A 20,121-nucleotide genomic window follows, 5' to 3' on the forward strand; every position below is an offset into this window, starting at 1 on the left:
CAGTTAGGGTCACTTCCCAATAATAGTTCAGTGATTTTCAGCCTTTTACACTTCATGGCACACATAAATTAAAATTCCACAGCACACCAAACAATATGTATTTTTTGCCAATCTAACAAAAAATAGTTATAATTTTCATTCATTCACACCAGATGGCTATTGTCATTTTTTAATTTGACAAGGTAGGGGAAAAGACCTGTACGTGAACAAGAATTAAATAAAAATTATATATAAAAAAAAAAAGGTAGGGGAAAAGACGTCCGGCATTAAATGCTTTAAAAAATCTTGCTGTGGCACACCAGTTGAAAATCGCTGATGTATTTCAATTAGGTTTATGATGATGTATTTGGTACTTTGTGGATGAACTGGAGACAATGTAGGTGAGGCTGACAAGCACAAGAAAATTTTCCATGATAGCCTAGGAGCCCATAGAAACGGGATTTTGAAAGGAAGTGTATTTTGCAGGCTTCTGCAATAGGCAGGAGTTATTCCATCATGGTTAAATTTGTAACATATTATGAACAGGTTGAGCTAACCTGGGAGTCATGTATCAATCAATTCATCATCATACCATGAACAAAGTCAGAAGACTGAAAACCCAACTTGAGTGCGACAAAAAAAGGTAAAACAAAAGTGATCACTATAGTAAAATATAATAGAGGTGGAGAAATGTTAGATAACCAGTTTTCTGAGTGAAAATGTCATTTCAAACAAATTTATTTCCTCGCTTCATGAAAAAAGAACATTTTAACAGCAGTGTAGCCAGCAGACAGTCACAATGGGGTAGAACATTACATAAGCAAGAGCTGTTAAAAATTACAGGGCACAATGGGATGGTTAAACTTATGAAAGAGTCCAACAATGCAGGAATCATGTGTGATTCCCATCATGGGGTCATTGGCTGAGCAGGGCATTCATGGTGTTAGTTACAGTAAGTGAATGGAGACATTTTTAGTTGAGACTAGATATTTTCATGTACTTGTTTTGGTTAACTGCAACTAACTTCAAAAATACCAACATTCCCTATATTGACATTGGTGCTTCAAATATAGATCATTTAGGAACTTGTTGAAAGTTGGTGACCAGACCTGAATTGCTGCAGATATATCACATGGGTTGTTTTGAAGGAAATGTGCTACTTCTTTGAAAGATACGTGTGAGAGTGTTTTCTAAGACTTTATTTTTTCAAGTTTACTGTCATGAGTGGTGATTCAAAGAAAAAAGAAGCTAGCACTTAAATTTTACAGAAATTTAGTAAGTGTTGAGTGGAAGGATGGATAGATAGGGGGATGGATAAAGGATCTTAAAGCTTTATCCACTACATATGGTGAGAAAACAATTTCTAGTGGGAGCTAAGGCCTAAAACTAAAGCGAAATATCACAAGGGTGTATTCTTGATAGTCTAGTACTAGTAATATCTTATTTAAGCAGCTGAAACAATAAACAATCACTCATTTATATACTTATAAGAAACCTTAGGCTCACAAAAATAGACATGTTTTAAAACATAAATCTAAGGCACACAAAATACTAAAACAAGTCAGTGAATTACCCAAATAGATACACATTCAAAAGCAGAAATCTACTTGTACACGATGATGGTCTACCAATGAACATTTTGTTATTTACAATCTCTTCATATTCCTTTACTTTGATTAGTCAAAGCTTGAAACTAATACTTTGCACCATATATTATTTCAATGTTATAATTTGTTTTTCTTTAGAGAGCTTGCTGGAACTGTTTGCTTTTGCACCAAAATTGTGAGTGTTAGCGGTTGTGGGCTTCCTATGGCATTTCCAGGGGAGAAGCACCATTAGCTTTTCCATACTCCCGAGGAATCTGAGACTTTAAATGTTGTAGCACCTCTGCATTTTAACAGAATCAAGTATTTCATTGTAATTTCCTCTTGTTCTAAGTGTTTACTTTGGGCAATCCAAACTTAGCATTTGTTTTGCTAAGAATCAATAAAGTAACAGAAAAAATGAGAGGGCTAAAATAAATGGGATGCCTAGGTTCCTGTTACCTAGGACATAGCAGATTATCACAGAAGATGAGTTATCAGTTTCCCAAAACCAATATACTTAGAACTATGTTGGACTAGCTCTTTTGACTAGAAGTATATATATAATATCATTTTGACTATTCATTTGGGGTGTATGATGATAATAAGGATTTATTTTCAAAATATTTCGACACAAATTTTATTCTTATTCTCTACCAGAATGACTTTAAGAACAAATCAGGCAATTTGGGATGGGTAGGGTACTTACTACTTAATTTTTATATTTTGTCACCTTAAAACTTTAGAAGCATTTGACTCTTCTAAATCCTATTATATCCCGTCTCCTTTTGGAAACACCTTTCATGGATTATATTAAGAAAGCTACAGTGAGCATAAATTTAGGTCGATGTTGCTTAATAAATCAGAAGAGACCACTATTACTTAGTTCTCAAGAGAATGATAATCAACATTGGTGATATACTTTCAAATTCCAATTTTAGAGATAATTAACAATTTTTGCACGATCTATTTTATGTAAGTAGCTAATATTTGCATGAGAAAAAACACATTAAAACCACAAACCATATGCATGATTAAAATACATATTGCAGTTAATAAGATGGAACTCTACACAGCAAGAATAAATGATTTCTCTTCTTTGCAAATATGCACAAACAATAGACAATAGGATTCTTATACTATGCTATTTCAAGTTACTTTTAAAAATAGAAAGTGCTTTTAAAATATATATGTACAATTTATGAACAGCATCCAACCATTACTAACAATAATGAATTGTTTTATACAGGAGAGAGAACTTTGAGAGAAAATATTTCATTGGTTTATTTCAAAGGAATATGCGCATTTTCTAGCAATGATTGGAAGATGTTGGAACAATGGCACCATGAAATAATAATTCAGCTTATTTTTAACTGTGTTGATGTGGTTAAGCACCAGGAGCTGTGTAGAGTTAACACTGTGAATCTTGATTTTACATCATAGCACATTACCTGTTAAAATCCTCTAAAACTGACTCTTGTTTCATAGTAAACAGACTTAATTTAAAGCACCAAACTGAGTGATTCTATCAAGATTATCACCTACCCAAAACATTTCTTTATTTAAAACTATAAAACTTTTATTTTCGCTTAAAATGTGCATTTTCTACCAATTGTCAAAATATAGTCACAGTTAAGAAATACCCACCCCCTTTTTTTAAACCTCAGCCTTCAAATGGGTGAGATGAAGATAGAGTAAACGACAACATGACTTTCTTTTAACAGCACCTTGAAAAAATACACTGCACTAGCAAAGGCATTAGAAAGAGGGGAAAAGCCTTCAGGCCCAGCGGTTATAGGGCCCTGCAACATTTGTGTAAGCGTAAGAGGTCACGGTGATAATATTATAATGGGTTGATGTTACTACTCTATGACAAGGAATTAGGCAACATTCATTCAATGCAAAGTACGCCTCGGGGGCCTTATTAATTGCTGGATCTTTTTGCTCTGCTAACTTTTTTTTTTTTTTTTTAGCTTGTTTAGCCTCATACTTAATCTTGTTTATATGATAACCGTGTTGGGGCTTATCTAGGCCTTTGTGCTGGTAGTATACAAGGGACAGGCGTGTAGGATGATTCCGGTTTGGGTGTGTGACCCCAGTTGTGGCATGAACCTCTCGCCGGGCACACTCAATCAAAACAGAGCCATGAGTAGGTGCTATCGCCAACCCACCAATGGTTTTATCTTCGATCATTTGGCCATTGTCGGACCAATACTCTTCAATGAGGGGCAATTTATCCTCATCGGGTGACTTATGGTCACCTGACAGAGGCTCATCTGACAGAGGCGCATCTGCTTCAGAATGCTGCTTATCTTCTTCCACCCCAGAGGAAGCAGGTTCAGGAGGAGAGGTGATGTCTGGGGGCTGCTGGTTTGGCTGGTTAGAAGTTAGCTGCTCAGATGGATCACTGGGAGGCTCAGAACAAGCCCCGGAATCTGACATGGGAACAGACAAGGTGGGAAGAGGACTCACTTCATGAGGCTGTGCAATTCCAGTGCCTTCCCCAGCAGCAGCACTAGCACCACTGAGTCCTGCAGATGGCATTGTGCAATGGGGATCACTATCTCTTTCTGAAAGCTTGCTTGAAACTGATGCATCGTTCGAAGCAGTCTTAGGGTCACAAGAGAAACCTGGAGGTGAATTTGAGTCTTTCACTGGGTGAGGAATGGATGGGGTCAGTGTGTTGGTTTTAATGTTGTCTGAACCTTTGAAGATAAAATTGGGTGCAGTTTCACTTGTTTCAGGTTGCAAGGTCTCATTTTTATTCCCTAAACACAGAGAAGGACACCAAATGTGAAGGTAAGTACAGAGTACTTTTGGTAATCGCTGTTTTTAAAGAGTATTTTTAAAGAGTACAAAGAATATATAATTATACACTGATAATGGTAATGTTGACCAGTTTTGTTCTATTTACTTTAAGTCAAACACACATTAAAAATGGGATGTAGTTTGGTAGCTTTTTCACCCAACTATTTTTTAAAAGAATTTCTTCACTGTCTAAATAGTCGTAAGTACACAGATTTTTCCAGAAGGATATCCACTGTGTAAGACACGAAGATACTAGAAATAACCTAATTGGCTCCAAAGTAAATATTAAAACCATACGTTGGAATATAATGCAGGTGATAATATGATGACGTATTTAACTACACAAGGATACATTTAGATGGATTTTAGATATTGCATGCTGTCATTTTTGGAAAAGTAAAACTGGTATTAGTTTATAAGTATTTCTTGGCACTCGAAAGGGTCATAACTGGCAAAGTTAATGATTACTGAAGGGAAGTTACACAAAAAATGTTAGCTGAGAAATAAGTCATTTGCAACCCTTAAGCACACATGTGTTTTAAACTTGGTCCTTTCTGACTCAATAGAGTAAGTCTTTGTTATCACACTGACCAATGTGGGCGACTGCTCTGAAATACCCGCACAAACATCACATCAAACGGAAATATTCTTGTTGAGGACATTCTCCCTGTTAGAAGTTTTAGAAACATTTTGGAAGTGCAAAAACAGTGAATTTTAGAACCAATAAGTAGAAAAAGTAAAGTAGCTATGTTTTAAAATATTCAACAATATATAGCAAACATCTAATTCAGAAGATCTGCAATCCACCCCCACACTCCGGCAATATGACCTAGAGACACATTGGTTCTCATTTCTAAAGAGGATTTATACATAGGACCCAGAGAGTGGCACGTCAGAAAGCCCAAGCTACTGTCTGTTGCTACATCTATTCTTAGGGAGGCTACGTTGTCAACAAATATAAACCATGGGAAGGGAAGATTAAAATAGTGATTCATCAAGTTGAATAAAATTTGTAAAAGATTTTATGGGTTAAGATTACATAGAGGTCAAGAGGTTGTGGGCCAAATATTGTACACATGGCTATTGATAAGCTATATATTATTTAAAAACTGGTATGTAAAGATGCTATTTATTCAGGAATGACACAAAGATGAAAATGATATGATTGTTATTTACAAGTAGCATGTAACCAGTTATATAAATCTTAAAACAAGATTTCAATATATGCCTATAAAATGAAGCTGCAGGCAAACAGGAATAATTCCCTCTGCCTTCCCTCTTCCTTATTCTTTCATTGAATCTTTTACATCATTATATAAATGTCTGAATTGTCATTTCTCTCATCTCAAAAACAACAACAAAAAAAACAAACAACTTTTCTTACAAATATAAAGACCAAAGAAGGTAAGGAATACCCTCTAAATCTAAGTTTGAATATCAGTATAAATTCATGGTGTGGTTTTTCCTTTAGGTTCCTTGGAAAAATTACTGATTTTAGATATGGAGCAGGATTATATAAGATGAGCCTGGAACATCTTGTCAGAAAAGAAGCTATCAAAGATAACTGGGGTCATGAAAAAAAATTCAGAACCAGCTTGGTGGGTTTCTACTGAGTAAAGACAGAACAATTTGAGGATTGTTTTCAGAAAGCATTTTCAAATTTAGTTCGTAAAAACCTATTTAATATGCAATGCAATATAAACTATGTTTTTCAAAAACCACAAGATCAAAATTGATACTAAATTAAAAAGAAACCGACCAGATTAGAAGATGCTTGGGAACTGACTTGCATTCTGAAAACTGATGAATAAAGACAAACAGCTAAGCATACACTTTAATTTCCGTATATGAACCATTCCTCAGAATGAACGAATATTGATAAGGGCAATGTTTCTTTTTCAAAGAAGATGAATCAACAAATGGAAAAAGAATAATAGACTTTGTTACTCCTAATAAACAACACAGAATATAAATTTACTAAAATCGCTAGGTAAAAAGCTGATAGGGAACAATATAATCAGTGAATTAGGATGACACACTTGATTTATAAATCAGGCTCAACATCAAAACAATATATACCATCAAACAGTATGCATATCCTGATGTGAAGGAACAGGAAGATAAGAATCACAGATGGTGCTCTTGCCATATTAATTTTCAAAGAAAAAAACTGAAGTTGAATTTGTCTCTACAGGACAATCGTTTCTGGTATAATGAATTAAAGGAACGAGAGAAAAGAGGAAAAAAGTAAGCTGTAAATAGAAGAAAGGTTTAAGAGACATATCAACTAAATATAATGTGTGACCTTTTTGGATACTGATTTACATTAACCAAATGTGAAAAGCAAAAGGCAACTTGGAGACAAATGAAATAATTTGAACAGTGATCAATATTAAGGCACTTTGGTTTTCTGGTTTTAGGTATTGTGGTTATAAAAATTCCTTGTCTTTCATTGACATACAGGTGAATCAATGGTTCATAGGATATGATTCCTGAAATTTCTCTTAAAGCTTTTTAAAGGGATGGGGTGTGAGTAATGGTATACATGAAATAAGAATGGCTATGTATTGAAAGAATTTTAAGCTGGGGGCATATGAGGGACGTAGGATTTCTTATGCAATTCACTCACTTTGTACATTTAAAAAAATTCTGTTTAACAACCACAACTGTATAACCTTCACTTCATTCACTTCATCTTCTTTATTGCCAACCACAAAAAGTTCTCCCATTTTTTCTGTAAGTCTACTTCTTTCATTGTCACCCCACCCTATTGAAATGAAATCTGCCATAGCAGTACCTCTAATAATAACCTGTGAATCTAATGGTGAAATAAACTCAGCCTTCATCGCACTTGACACAGGAGCAGCGGCATTTGATGTTGCTGACCACTACCTCCCTGAAACTCCGCACTCTGATTTCACTTACCTCACCAGACTCAGCATCTCTCTCATGCTGGTTCTTGTTCATCTCTAAAGCCTCTACAAAGTGAGTATTCTCAGGATTTGTCCTTGATTAAACTTCTTTTCTATCTCCTTTATAATCTCTGTAATTTCATTCATTCTCATGGCTTGAAAGGCTATCTCTATAAAAATGATATTCCTAAGTTGTATGTCCAGCTCAAACCTTTGGTCAGAACTACACTCTTCTTCAATTGCTTACCTAACATCTTAGCCTCGGTATCTGACAAAAGTGAGCTGATCTCCCTCTGTATCTTTAAAGTTCATTTTTTCTTTCCCCATTAATCATGACATGTTGGTAGCTTCTCCAGGCCAATAACACCAGGGTAAACTGTGAAACATTCTTTTTGTCCAGACTCCAAACAATCTACCAGAAATCCCATTAACTTTACCTCCGAACCATATCCAGAATCAGACATTTCCAATATCTTTCTTAGGCACACTGGTCCAAACTCCATCATCTCATCTCTACTGAGTTGTTAGGATAGCCTCTATATGATCATGGTAATTTTTTTCTTTTTTCTTTTTAAAATATGTTTTTTTTAAATACTTTATTAATTTTTTTAGAGAGAGGGGAAGGGAAGGAGAAAGAGTAGGAGAGAAACATCAATGTGTGGTTGCCTCTCATGTGTCCCCTTCTGGGAAATGGCCTGCAACCCAAGCATGTACCCTGACTGGGAATTGAGCTGGCGACCCTTTGCTTCACAGGCCTGTGCTCAATCCACTGAGCTACATCAGCCAGGGCTTAAAATATGTTTTATTGATTATGCCATTACTGTTGTGCCATTTCCCCCCTTCATTCTGTTCCACCCTGTACCTCCCTCCCTCACCATCCCCCCTTTTGTTCATGTCCATGTGTCACAAGTTCTTTAGATTCTACATTTCCCACACAATTCTTGACAGCCCCCGTCTATTTTCTACCTACTGTCTATGCTACTTATTCTCTGTACCTTCTCCCCCCCTTCTCCTCCTCCCACTCCCCTGTTGCTAACCTTCCTTGTGATCTCCATTTCTATGGTTCTGCTCCTTATCTAGCTGTCCTCTCGGTTTGCTTTTCTTTTAGGTGTGGTTGGTTTATTTTTTTTAATTTTTAAATATATTTTATTGATTATACCATTACAGTTGTTCTGTTTCCCCCTTCATTCCCCTCCAACCTGCACACCCCTCTGCCACCGTTCCCCCCTTTAGTTTATGTCCATGTGTCTCAAGTTCTTTAGATTCTATATTTCCCCTACTATTCTTGCCCTCCCCCCTATCTATTTTTTACCTACCGTCAATGCTACTGATTTTCTGTATCTTCTCCCCCCTTCTCCTCCTCCCACTCCCCTGTTGCTAACCCTCCATGTGATCTTCATTTCTATGGTTCCACTCCTGATCTAGCTGTCCTCTTGGTTTGCTTTTGTTTTAGGTGTGGTTGTTGATAACTCTGAGTTTGCTGTCCTTTCACTGTTCATATTTTTCATCTTCTTTTTCTTAGATAAGTCCCTTTAACATTTCATATAATAAGGGCTTGGTGATGATGAACTCCTTGAATTTAATCTTACCTGAGAAGCACTTTATCTGCCCTTCCTTTCTAAATGAAAGCTTTGCTGGATAGAGCAGTCTTGGATGTAGGTCTTTGGATTTCATGACTTGGAATACTTCTTCCCAGCTGCTTCTTGCCTGTAAGGTCTCTTGAGAAATCAGCTGACAGTCTGATGGGTACTCCTTTATAGGTGACTGTCCCCTTATCTCTTGCTGCTTCTAGGATTCTCTCCTTCATTTGAATCTTGGCTAATGTAATTATGATGTACCTTGGTGTGTTCCTTCTAGGGTCCAACTCCTTTGGGATTCTCTGAGCTTCCTGGATTTCCTGGAAGTCTATTTCCTTTACCAGACTGGGGAAGTTCCCCTGTATTATGTGTTCAAATAAATTTTCCACTCGCAGCTGTTCCTCTTCCCCTTCTGGTACCCCTATAATCCAGATGTTGGAACGTTTAAAGATGTCCTGGAGGTTCCTAAGCCTCTCCTCATCTTTTTGAATTCTCATTTCTTCATTCTTTTCTGGTCGGATATTTAGTTCATCCTTCTGGTCCATTCCATTGATTTGAGTCCCAGTTTCCTTTCCATCACTATTGGTTTCCTGTGCATTTCCCTTCATTTCAATTAGTTTAGCCTTCATATGTTCCTCTAATTTGTGGCTAAAATCAATCAGTTCTGTGACTATCCTGATTACCAGTGTCTTCAGTTGTGCATCTGAGAGGTTCGCTATTTCCTGTTCACTTAGAGTTATTGGCTCTGGGGCTTTGAGTACTTCTTGAGCCATATTTTAGACTGTTCATACCTGTTACGTATGAGGAGCGGAACCCTAGGTGTTCACCAGGGCCAGGCCACTCAGTTGCTGGGTTGTGATGCTGTATGTGGGGGTGGGGCCAAAGGAAAGCAATGGCACCCTTTGCTTCCTCCTGCCGCCACCTCGGAGCAAGATTCATCCCTCTGTGAATGAGCCTTGTGATTTGTCCCACTGCTCCCGAATGTGCGACCGCGGTCAGCCACTGCTGGGTTCATTGCTGGGGGCTGTGAGGTCTCACTTCTCACTCCCGCTGTCCCGAGCCCTCACTGGATCCGCACAGCACTACCCCAGATGCCTGGGCACCTGGGGTCGGGGGATCTTTCCTGCCCAACCCTGCTCCGCTGCTGGCTCTGCCCCTCTTACCAATCTGGTAGAACGGTTCATTGTTGTTGGACTTCCGTATAGTTCAATTTTCTGTTCTTTGGCTGTGTCTTTGTTCTCCAAACCTTTGTTGTATTCAAACTTGGTTGTGGGAGAAGGCACAGTGTTTCCACCTATGCCTCCATCTTGGCGGAAGTCCCTCTCTTTATGATCATGTTACTTTTCTATTCATTCCCTGCTTCACTTAAGTCTGGTTTTACCTAGTAACCAGAATGCTAGGTGTGAGCACCATCATAACCCTTTTCTCTCCTGAAATCTCCAGTAAACGTCCTCTTACTCACAATAGGACTAAAGTTTATACAGCCACGTAGAACACCCGAGATGAACTGCTCAGATCCCCTCTTACTGCTCTGATCTCATCTCCAACTAGCCTCATTTCAGGCTTGCTCTGGCCACACTGGCCTCCCTTATTGGATCAAGAATGCAAGGGAAATTCCTGCCTCCTAACTTTTAAATTTGCCATTTTCTCTGTCTGGAATGCTATTTCTCCAAAGAAAAGCACTGCAGATTCTCAATTCTTGTAGGACTTGCACAAATGCCTCACTCTTAGTGAATTCTTCAGACAACCCTGTCCAAAATGAAATTCTTTCACAGCATCATCTCCCTTCTTTTTCACAGGTACATTTCCAATATCCAGGCTACTTCAAAGTGGTGCTCAGTAATATTTGTTGAGTAGGTTACTTAAATTGATGCTAAAGGTGATCAAGGAAGACTTCAAGGAAGTGCCATTACTGCATGTATGCCAAGTAGGAGTAGGTCTGCAAAATAGATGTAGACTCCCCCCAAAAAAGTATTTTAAGCATTAATGGAAGACAATATTAAGAAATACATGAGTCACTTTTTTGTTGACTTTTGGTTTTGTTCAGAATAAAGAAATACGGTTAGTGTCTTATATGTAGTTGAACAGGCTATATATAAAACAAATGACATATAAGTATAATTAGCTACCTTAATTGATCAATTAATATCTGACATAAAGACTTTCTTTCATAATGCCTCGTTCCTAAGAGTAGCGAAGATAAAGGAGAGGAAGAATGCAGTGCAAAGCAAACTCCAAACATTGGCCAATGAAAGCTGTGCATAGAAAGTTAGCACCCTCTATAGACCTTACCTAAAGGCAACAGTGATGAAGCCTCACTGTTGTCTGTCGTCAAATTATTCTTCCGCTTGTTTCGAGGAATGCCTTTCTTCTCCCCATCCCTTGTCTTATGGGCAAGGGCCTCTGTCTTCTTCACTGCTGCTCTTTTCTTCCCAAGTCGAGGAACCGGCCGAGTGAAACGGGTTCTTTTTTTAAGGCGCCTTGTGAGGACCTCAATAGCCCCAGACTTGATCTTCTTTGTCATTTCTGAACCTGAATCAGACTCATCTTTGCCTGAAAGCATATAATTGGGTAGCACATGCAGCTGCTCATCTTCAGGAATAACACCCAATGAGCGGTTATCTTCTCGAGTTAAAGTACAAACCTGATAGGAAGAAAACATGAAATGGAAAATATAGGTCCTGCACATTCACCATAGTTATTTCTACCTTCTTACTGTTGTTATACTGCAAGGGATCTATATTCTTCTCTTATTTTTAATTGGTTACTACCATAATATTAATTTTGAGTAAATATCTTCTATACAAAGCCACCCAACATTGTTCAATTGTAGTAACTAATTTATTGTTTATAACCAGACCATTATAATATTGAGTTGATTTTATAAGTAAATGATATTTTATATTTAATGTATTTTATAATATTTTAAATATTAAGCCTTCTTTATGTTGCATTTCACCTTAACTGCCTAAGTTAAGGAACAGTTACTGAACTGTTAAGAAGATATTACTTGAAAAAAAAGAAGATATTACTTGAGCCTATTTATACCCTATTTCTTAACATTTGACTGGGAATCAAACCGGGATCGTGTGGTTCGCAGGCCCGCACTCAATCCACTGAGCTACACCAGCCAGGGCTCAGGGTGATTTTTTTAAAAGATTTTATTTATTTATTTTTAAAGAGACAGGAAGGGAGAGAGAAGGGGTGAAAAACATCAATCAGTTGCCTCTTGCACGCCCCCAACTAGGGACCTGACCAGAAGCCCAGACATGTGCCCTACACTAGGAATCCAATGGATGACTTTTCACCTTATGGAATGATGTTCAATCCACTGAGCAATGATGGTCAGGGCCAGGGCGAATTTATTTACTCAATAAATAAATTGACAGGTATTAATGAAACAAGAAAAGCACAAAAGATTAACTTTTCTAGTAGGATTTATATTATACCTGTTTTAAAAGAAATACCTAAAATATTTTATCTGGCCCTGGCTGGTGTGGCTCAGTGGATTGAGCACAGGGCTGCAAACCAAGCAACCTTGGTTCCTGGTTGGGGCACGTGCCTGGGTCACGCGCCGGTTCATAGCAGGAGAGACAACCACACATTGATGTTTCTCTCCCTCTCTCTCCTTCTCTTCCCCTATTTCTAAAAATGAATAAATAAAATCTTAAATATATTTTATCTGGATCAATTTTCTCTTTCTGTTCCATTTTGCTTCTATTACAGTTAGGAGCATATCAATAATTTTTCCAGACTTTATTTTGGATGTGAAACTGGACAAATTAAGAAAACTCTCTTTTACATAACCTATTTCTCAACTCTTTACCTTATTTTATTCATTATAGAGAAATGAAAATACAGAACCATAATATAGAAAATTTCTGACCTTTAGTCCTAATAATATTCTTTATATACTATTTTTATAAATTTCAAATGTCAATAAAGATTCATTAAAGGCACAACCAATGGTTTCATTCTTTTTTTTTTTAATTAAATTTTTATTTATTTATTTATTTATCTTTAGAGGGGAAGGAGAGAGGGAGAGAAATATCAATGTATGGTTGCTTTTCCTGCGTCCCCTGCTGGGAGTTGGCCTGTAGGGAACCAGCCTGCAACCCAGGCATGTGCCCTGACTGGGAATCGAACCGCGATCATGTGGTTCGCAGGCCTGTGCTCAATCCACTGAGCTACACCAGCCAGGGCTGGTTTCATTCTTTTTTTATCAAAAACATTTTCCTAGTGTTAACAGCTCTTTCTAAGATGACAGAAATGTTATAAAATGGAAATAAATGCAATTGTCAGATTTGATTTCCAAGATTGATAAGACTGGATGGATACAAATGATAAAGTCAAGTAGGTCTGATTTTAAAAATCTTACTATTTTCTTAATGTTTATGGTTACAGTTACCAGCAAGGCCTGGAAATACTGAAATCCAGGTCAATATTTTATTTTATTTTTTTTAAATAATGTATTTTATTGCTTATGCCATTACAGTTGCACCCTTTTCCCACCTTCATTCCCCATGAGGTCAATATTTTAAAATTGAATAAGTTTAAATTTTTATGTTAAAAATTCTCATCTTTCAATAGTAAAAATTTACTTCGATCTATTTATTTGAAAACAGGGAGGCTAAGAAGGGGACAGGATAAGACATGAGCAACATAATGAGAAAGGTCAGAGAAACGGTGGAAGAAGAATTGACAGTAGCACTTTAAGAATTCTGGTTCTTAAAGAAGGGGACATTTGGAATTATGCCATGTTTAGGTACCAAGCTCATAGCATGAATAATGAAAGCAGTGGAGAAGAGCGAGCGCTGCATGACATGGAAGAAGCACAAGCAATGACGAACCAAAATTTAGTTTGACTGTGACCTAATCAACCCTGACTACAGATATTCTGGAATGAGGCAATTCAGGTAAAATATACTAGCCAAGGAATGATGATAAATCACTCTTTTGCTAAGAGTCACCTGGGCAGATTCATAAAACTCTGACTTTTGAAAATAACACCAGTCTCAGATACTATAGTCATAATCAGTGCAGAGGAGTCATACGCAAAAAAGTTATTTTGGCTCCTTAGTCTATCTCCGACAGACTCCACTGAGCAGTGATGAATACAATTCTGCATTTCAAATCACAGGTGAGAGCCTATAGATGCATCTTATACTGGGAAAACCAAAAAATATGGCATATCACAAAAACAGAGACAATTACTCTCCATTAATTTGTTTCACAAAGTTAGAAGAAAATAATTACTTGAAGCAAACTCATTTCCCTTACCAAAAAACTACTGCAAGATTTTACCCTGGGTGTTTTACCCAATTTAAGTATCTATTGATTGACTTCACACTTATAGGGATGTGATTCTTTTCATGGCTATAAACACTGTATGCACAAAAAAATCGAAATATTCTAATAATTTTTGAATATTCATGTAACTTTATATACACTGGAGTTAAGAACCAATGTGCATTAAATAAATGATAAATTTGGCAGTTTCCTCATAAAAACACTAAAGTACATCGACAAAAAAGAAACATTACGTTACTTAACTTCTTCACTACCAATTTAATAGCACAGAAGTTGCTAAGTTACTTAACTTCTTCACTACCAGTTTGATAGCATAGAATAGTTGCTTTGAATAAGCATCTAATTTCTACCTCCCAACATACATACCATAATTAAATATATAACTCAAAAGTTTCAACAAAATAAATGTTGAAGGCTAGTTCTCTTTTTGGTTTTATTTTTTATCCTCATCAGAGGAAAAAACTTGCTGTTTTTTTTTGAAAGATTGTATTGATTTATCTTTAGAGGGGAAGGGAAGGAGAGGAGAGAAATACCAGTGTATGGTTGCATATGGTTGCATATGGTTGCCTCTCATTTCGCAGGCCTGCATTCAATCTAGTGAGCTACATCAGTCAGGGCAGGAAAAAGGTTTGTTTTGTTTTTTTTTTAAATGTATATATTTCATTGATTATACCATTACAGTTGTTCTATTCCTCCCCTTCATTCCCCTCCACCCGCACACTCCCTCCCCCACCATTCTCCCCCCCTTAGTTTATAACCATGTGTCTCAAGTTCTTTAGATCCTATATTTCCCCTACTGTTATTGCCCTCCCCCCTATCTATTTTCTACCTACCATCTATGCTATTTTCTGTACCTTCTCCCCCCTTCTCCTCCTCCCACTCCCCTGTTGCTAACCCTCTATGTGTTCTTCATTTCTATGGTTCCACTCCTGATCTAGCTTTCCTCTTGGTTTGCTTTTGTTTGAGGTGTGGTTGTTGATAACTGAGTTTGCTGTCCTTTCTCTGTTCATATTTTTCATCTTCTTTTTCTTAGATAAGTCCCTGTAGCATTTCATATAATAAGGGCTTGGTGATAATGAACTCCTTGAATTTGACCTTATCTGAGAGCACTTTATCTGTCCTTCCATTCTAAATGAAAGCTTTGCTGGATAAAGCACTCTTGGCTGTAGGTCTTTGGATTTCATGACTTGGAATACTTCTTCCCAGCTGCTTCTTGCCTGTAAGGTCTCTTTTGAGAAATCAGCTGACAGTCTGATGGGTACTCCTTTATAGGTGACTGTCCCCTTATCTCTTGCTGCTTCTAGGATTCTCTCCTTCATTTGAATCTTGGGTAATGTAATTATGATGTGCCTTGGTGTGTTCCTTCTTGGGTCCAACTTCTTTGGGGCTCTCTGAGCTTCCTGGATTTCCTAGAAGTCCATTTCCTTTGCCAGACTGGGGAAGTTCTCCTGTATTATGTGTTCAAATAAATTTTCCACTCCTGGCTGTTTCTTTACCCTTCTGGTACCCCTATAATTCAGATGTTGGAACATTTAAAGATGTCCTGGATGTTCCTAAGCCTCTCCTCATCTTTTTGAATTCTTGTTTCTTCATTCTTTTCTGGTTGGATGTTTTGTTCTTCCTTCTGATCCACTCCATTGATCTGAGTTCCAGTTTCCTTTCCATCACTATTGGCTTCCTGTGCATTTCCCTTCATTTCAATTAGTTTAGCCTTCATATGTTCCTCTAATTTGTGAGGATAATCAACCAGTTCTGTGAGCATCCTGATGACCAGTGTTTTGAACTGTGCATCTGAGAGGCTGGCTATTTCTTTTTCGCTTAGAGTTATCGGCTCTGGGGCTTTGAATTCTTCTCGAGCCATCTTTTGGCCTGTTTGTGCCTGTCATGCATCAGGATCGGAGTCCTAGGTGTTCACCAGAGCAGGGAACTCAGTCGCTGGGTTGTGATGCTGTACGTGGGGGCTGGGTCAAAGAGGAGCAATGGCGGTCCCGTCTGCCGTCTCCCGTCTGTTTCCGTAGCAGTGGCTGCCACCGTCACTGGGGCCCGCACGTTTCTCCTCACTGTGCGCGAATGTGCCGCCGCTGTCAGCCCTCCACCACTGGGTTCGCCCACTGGGGCCTGTGCGGTCCATCTCACTGTGAATATGCAGCCGAAGTCAGTCTGTCCCGCACCCTCACTGGGTCTGCGCTGCTACCCCGCTGCTACCCCAGCTGCCTGCGTTTCTGGGTCGGGGGATCTTTCCTGCCAGATCCTTCTCTGCTGCTGGCTCCGCCCTTCTTACCTCTTTGGTTGAACGGTTCTTTGTTGTTGGACTTCCGTATAGTTTAATTTTCTGTTCTTTCGCTGTGTCTTTGTTCTCCAAACCTTTGTTGTATTCAAACTTGGTTGTGGGAGAAGGCACAGTGTTTCTGCCTATGCCTCCATCTTGGCGGAAGTCCCATTCAGGTTTTTTAAGATTTTATTTATTTCTCAGCTCTGGCTGGTGCAGTTCAGTGGATTGAGCGCGGGCCTGCGAACCACATGATGGCGGTTCGATTCCCAGTCAGGGCACATGCCTGAGTTGCAGGCTAATTCCTGGTTCCTGGTTCCCAGCAGGGGATGAATGAGAGGCAACCATACATTAATATTTTTCTCTCTTTCTCCTTCCCTTCCCCTCTAAGATAAATAAATAAAATCTTTAAAAAAAATTTAAAAAAGATTTTATTTATTTCTAGAGAATGGGAAGGAAGGGAGAAAGAGAAACATCTACATATGAAAGAACAATGATTGATTGCCTCTTGCATGCCCTCAACCAGGGACCTGGCCCACTACCCAGACATGTGCACAGACCAGGAATAGACCCAACAACCCATCTGTTTGTGGGATGATGACCCACCCAATGAGACACACCAGTTAGGGTGATTCTATAACATTTTTAGAAGTACTTCAGTAATCATTTATATTAATAGTATATACATACATATGTATATATATATGTATGTACATATATATGTGTGTATATGTGCGTGTGTGTGTGTATATATATATATATATATATATGAACAGAACATACAATGATTTGTTACAAGTCCTATTTAAGGACCTCAGCCTAAGCAAATAGCAATGGATCTTTTAGAATCCAAAGCCACCCAGGTACATACCACAGTGCTTCCATCATTCATGTTGTGAATGTCCCTGTGGGAATGGGCACAGAAGTCTAGGCAAGCAGTGACCCCACAGAAAGGACGACCTTCTTTGTTGCCAAGCCGACAATCTCGGGCAACATGTTCATTGTCCACCTAAAAAATGCATTAACACACAGTTTAAGAGATAGAAAGAATCAATTTCAGTGAAATGTAAATATAATGCCATGATAAAGTTCTTAAATTAGTTATGGTTTGTAATTTCAGAGATTTTCTGAAATTAGTGTGCTATGGTACTGACTGCATAGTTTTAGTAACATTCAGGAGAGTGTGAGAACACAGGAGTGAAATTATAATTACTGTGACTGAAGGCAGGGGGAGGACACTAACACCCACTGGTTATAGAAACCAACCACTGGCGCAGCCTAAATCATTCCATTAAGGAGAAAGACTAATACAGTGCATGAATCCTGCATGTAGAGTGTTAATGTGTATAAAAAGTAAATTTAGATATGTGTGTTTATGAGCCAGAACAGAAAGTGAATTTATAAAATTTTTAAATTAAAAGCTGGAGTTTAACAGAGAGCATGTTATTCATAATGCAAATACACTAAAGATTTAAAATGAGTTCTTAAGTGGAAACATAAATTGGTATTCCTCTTTCTCTCTAAAAAAAAAAAAAAAAATTCAATGAATTACCCAAAAGGGGTACATGTATTTTCTACTTTGAGACATGATTTATAAAAATTTTCTCCCATCCTATAGTTGTGTATCCACCCCTCACTGACATATATCATGTAAGTTTAAGGTGTGCAGTACATGTATGTATTTTCAAATAATTACCACAATAAGGTTAGTTGACTTTTCAACCCCTTTATATAGTGGTAACATTTAAGATCTTTTAAAACCTTTTAAGTATATAATATAGTACTGTTGATTCACCTGCATTATATCCCAGATTTTGTGTATTTTATAGCTGGGAATATGTATTCTTTGATTAACATCTCACTACCTCCGATCAACCAATAATTACTTGATGATGTTTTTGAAGCACAGAATGTTTAAATTGATGATTATTCTTAATTTCTTTCTGTATGGCCCATTGCTAGTGTATTGAAGTACAATGATCTTTCCATATTGATTTTGTATCCAAAAGACCTTGGTGAACTCAATAGTTACTTCTAATTGTGTGTGTGTGCATGGGTACCTCAGTATTTTCTACAGGATCATACTATTGGCAGCTATTGTTAGTTTTTTGAGTAGCTTTATTATCAAAGACAGTTGGACTACTCACGTCCTTTTCTGCATCTATAGAGGTATTTTGGTTTTTGCCCTTTGTTCTACCAATATGGTATGTTACGGAATATTGATTAATTTTCATGTGTTGAACCAATCAAACATTATTGTTTTTATAAGTTTTAGAAATAATCATAATTCTGTCATGAGTATTAATTAATTTATCATAATAACACTTTAAAAATTAGATAATTTTAAAGCTATTCAATTAAAATAAACACATATCAAAGTTCAAATTGATAAGGTTTTCTGTAACAATAATTTTGTTTAACTAGAAATTCCAACCACATTTAAGAGTACCATAAGGTCCCAAAACATACCTGGTTCTGGTAAGCAACTGGAGCATACTGCTTATAAATTGGAGCTAATTCTGTGGCCAAACTTTGTAAGTTATCTTCAAGGATTTTTTCCTGTAGGACAAGACAGTCCATAAAAGTTGTTTCTTAACAACTTTTGTAGAGTGATTTAAAGGGTAAGAAAATGATACATAATCAATGCATAATTCATACTTACCCTGATGAAAGAGCTACCATAGAAAATAGCATGGATTATAGTTAAAGAAAATATATACTATTAGTGATTGTTAGGCTTTAATTTAGTTTTTTGAAACTAAAATTCTATGTTATAAGCTAAATGGTGTTAGTAGTAAGTTGCAAAACTGTTCATGCTGCTAAAAATGACAACATATTTTTTATGTAATTACTCAATGATACTAGTCACTTTAAGTAAATGAAGACAAAGTTGCTGCTGGCAAAGGGAGATGCTCAAGCAAGTAATTCTGACACAGTGCAACCACTTTTTGTAGCAGAGATAGGAGAGCAATGTACATAGGGCACACACCATGTATCAGATTCTGCACTAAGAGTTTCAAATGTAGTAAGTGGGCAACTGGTTGTCTAAAACCAGTGTGTTCTTTTCTACACCATAAAGGCTACAAGTTGAGGAAGACTTTGCGGGATGGTGAGGAACGTTAACATCGTTATGAAAATCTGAATTGATAGCCCCAGTTGGGTAGCTCTCTTGGTTAGAGCATTACCTCAATAAGCCAAGGTTGCATATTCAATCCCTGACCAGGGCACATACCAGAATTAACCAATGAATGCAAAACTAAGTGGAACAACAAATCAATGTTTCTATCTCTCTCTCTCTAAAATCAGTAAACAATTAAAAAAGAATCTGAGTTACTACTAATAACATTGTAGAAAAATAGAATTTTTCAAAAGAAAAGGGTCAGGACAAGAGTCTCTATTAAAAATGTCTCTGCTGACAGTATGAGGTCTGAGGCAGAGAACAAAGATTTCAAAAACAGTAGTTGAAAGACCACTGTGATAGTTTTTCAGGCATAATTATAATCTGAAATCAAGTCAAGCACTTGGTAAAAATGATCAGCCACATCAAAGGAAGACAGTTGAAGGGGAACAAAACAAGAATGAAGGAGGAATTTAAGAAGGTTTGGACCTTTTGGTGTCACTTGAAATTTGGTGGATACCAACCAGGAACATAGAGCAGTCCCAATCTGAGACTTATCAGATTA

At 37.4% G+C, this 20,121-nt stretch overlaps 1 protein-coding gene across 1 annotated transcript in view; it reads right to left on the minus strand.

Annotated features, from left to right (window-relative positions):
• Positions 1-268: 268 nt before the first annotated feature.
• TET1 (tet methylcytosine dioxygenase 1) overlaps positions 269-20,121 on the minus strand; it is a 108,811-nt gene continuing 88,958 nt past the window's right edge. Inside the window, exons 9-12 of the mRNA XM_037029269.1 lie at positions 18,908-18,997; positions 17,310-17,447; positions 11,152-11,503; positions 269-4,330 (exon numbers count right to left, since the gene is read on the minus strand). Of these exons, the coding sequence (XP_036885164.1) occupies positions 3,342-4,330; positions 11,152-11,503; positions 17,310-17,447; positions 18,908-18,997 (1,569 nt within the window). The 3' untranslated portion in view covers positions 269-3,341. The remainder of the gene's footprint in view (positions 4,331-11,151; positions 11,504-17,309; positions 17,448-18,907; positions 18,998-20,121) is intronic.

Source organism: Sturnira hondurensis, unplaced genomic scaffold (genome assembly GCF_014824575.4).
Source record: "Sturnira hondurensis isolate 20B ecotype Veracruz unplaced genomic scaffold, ASM1482457v3 Scaffold0020237, whole genome shotgun sequence".
In the NCBI taxonomy this organism is placed as follows: Eukaryota; Metazoa; Chordata; class Mammalia; order Chiroptera; family Phyllostomidae; genus Sturnira; species Sturnira hondurensis.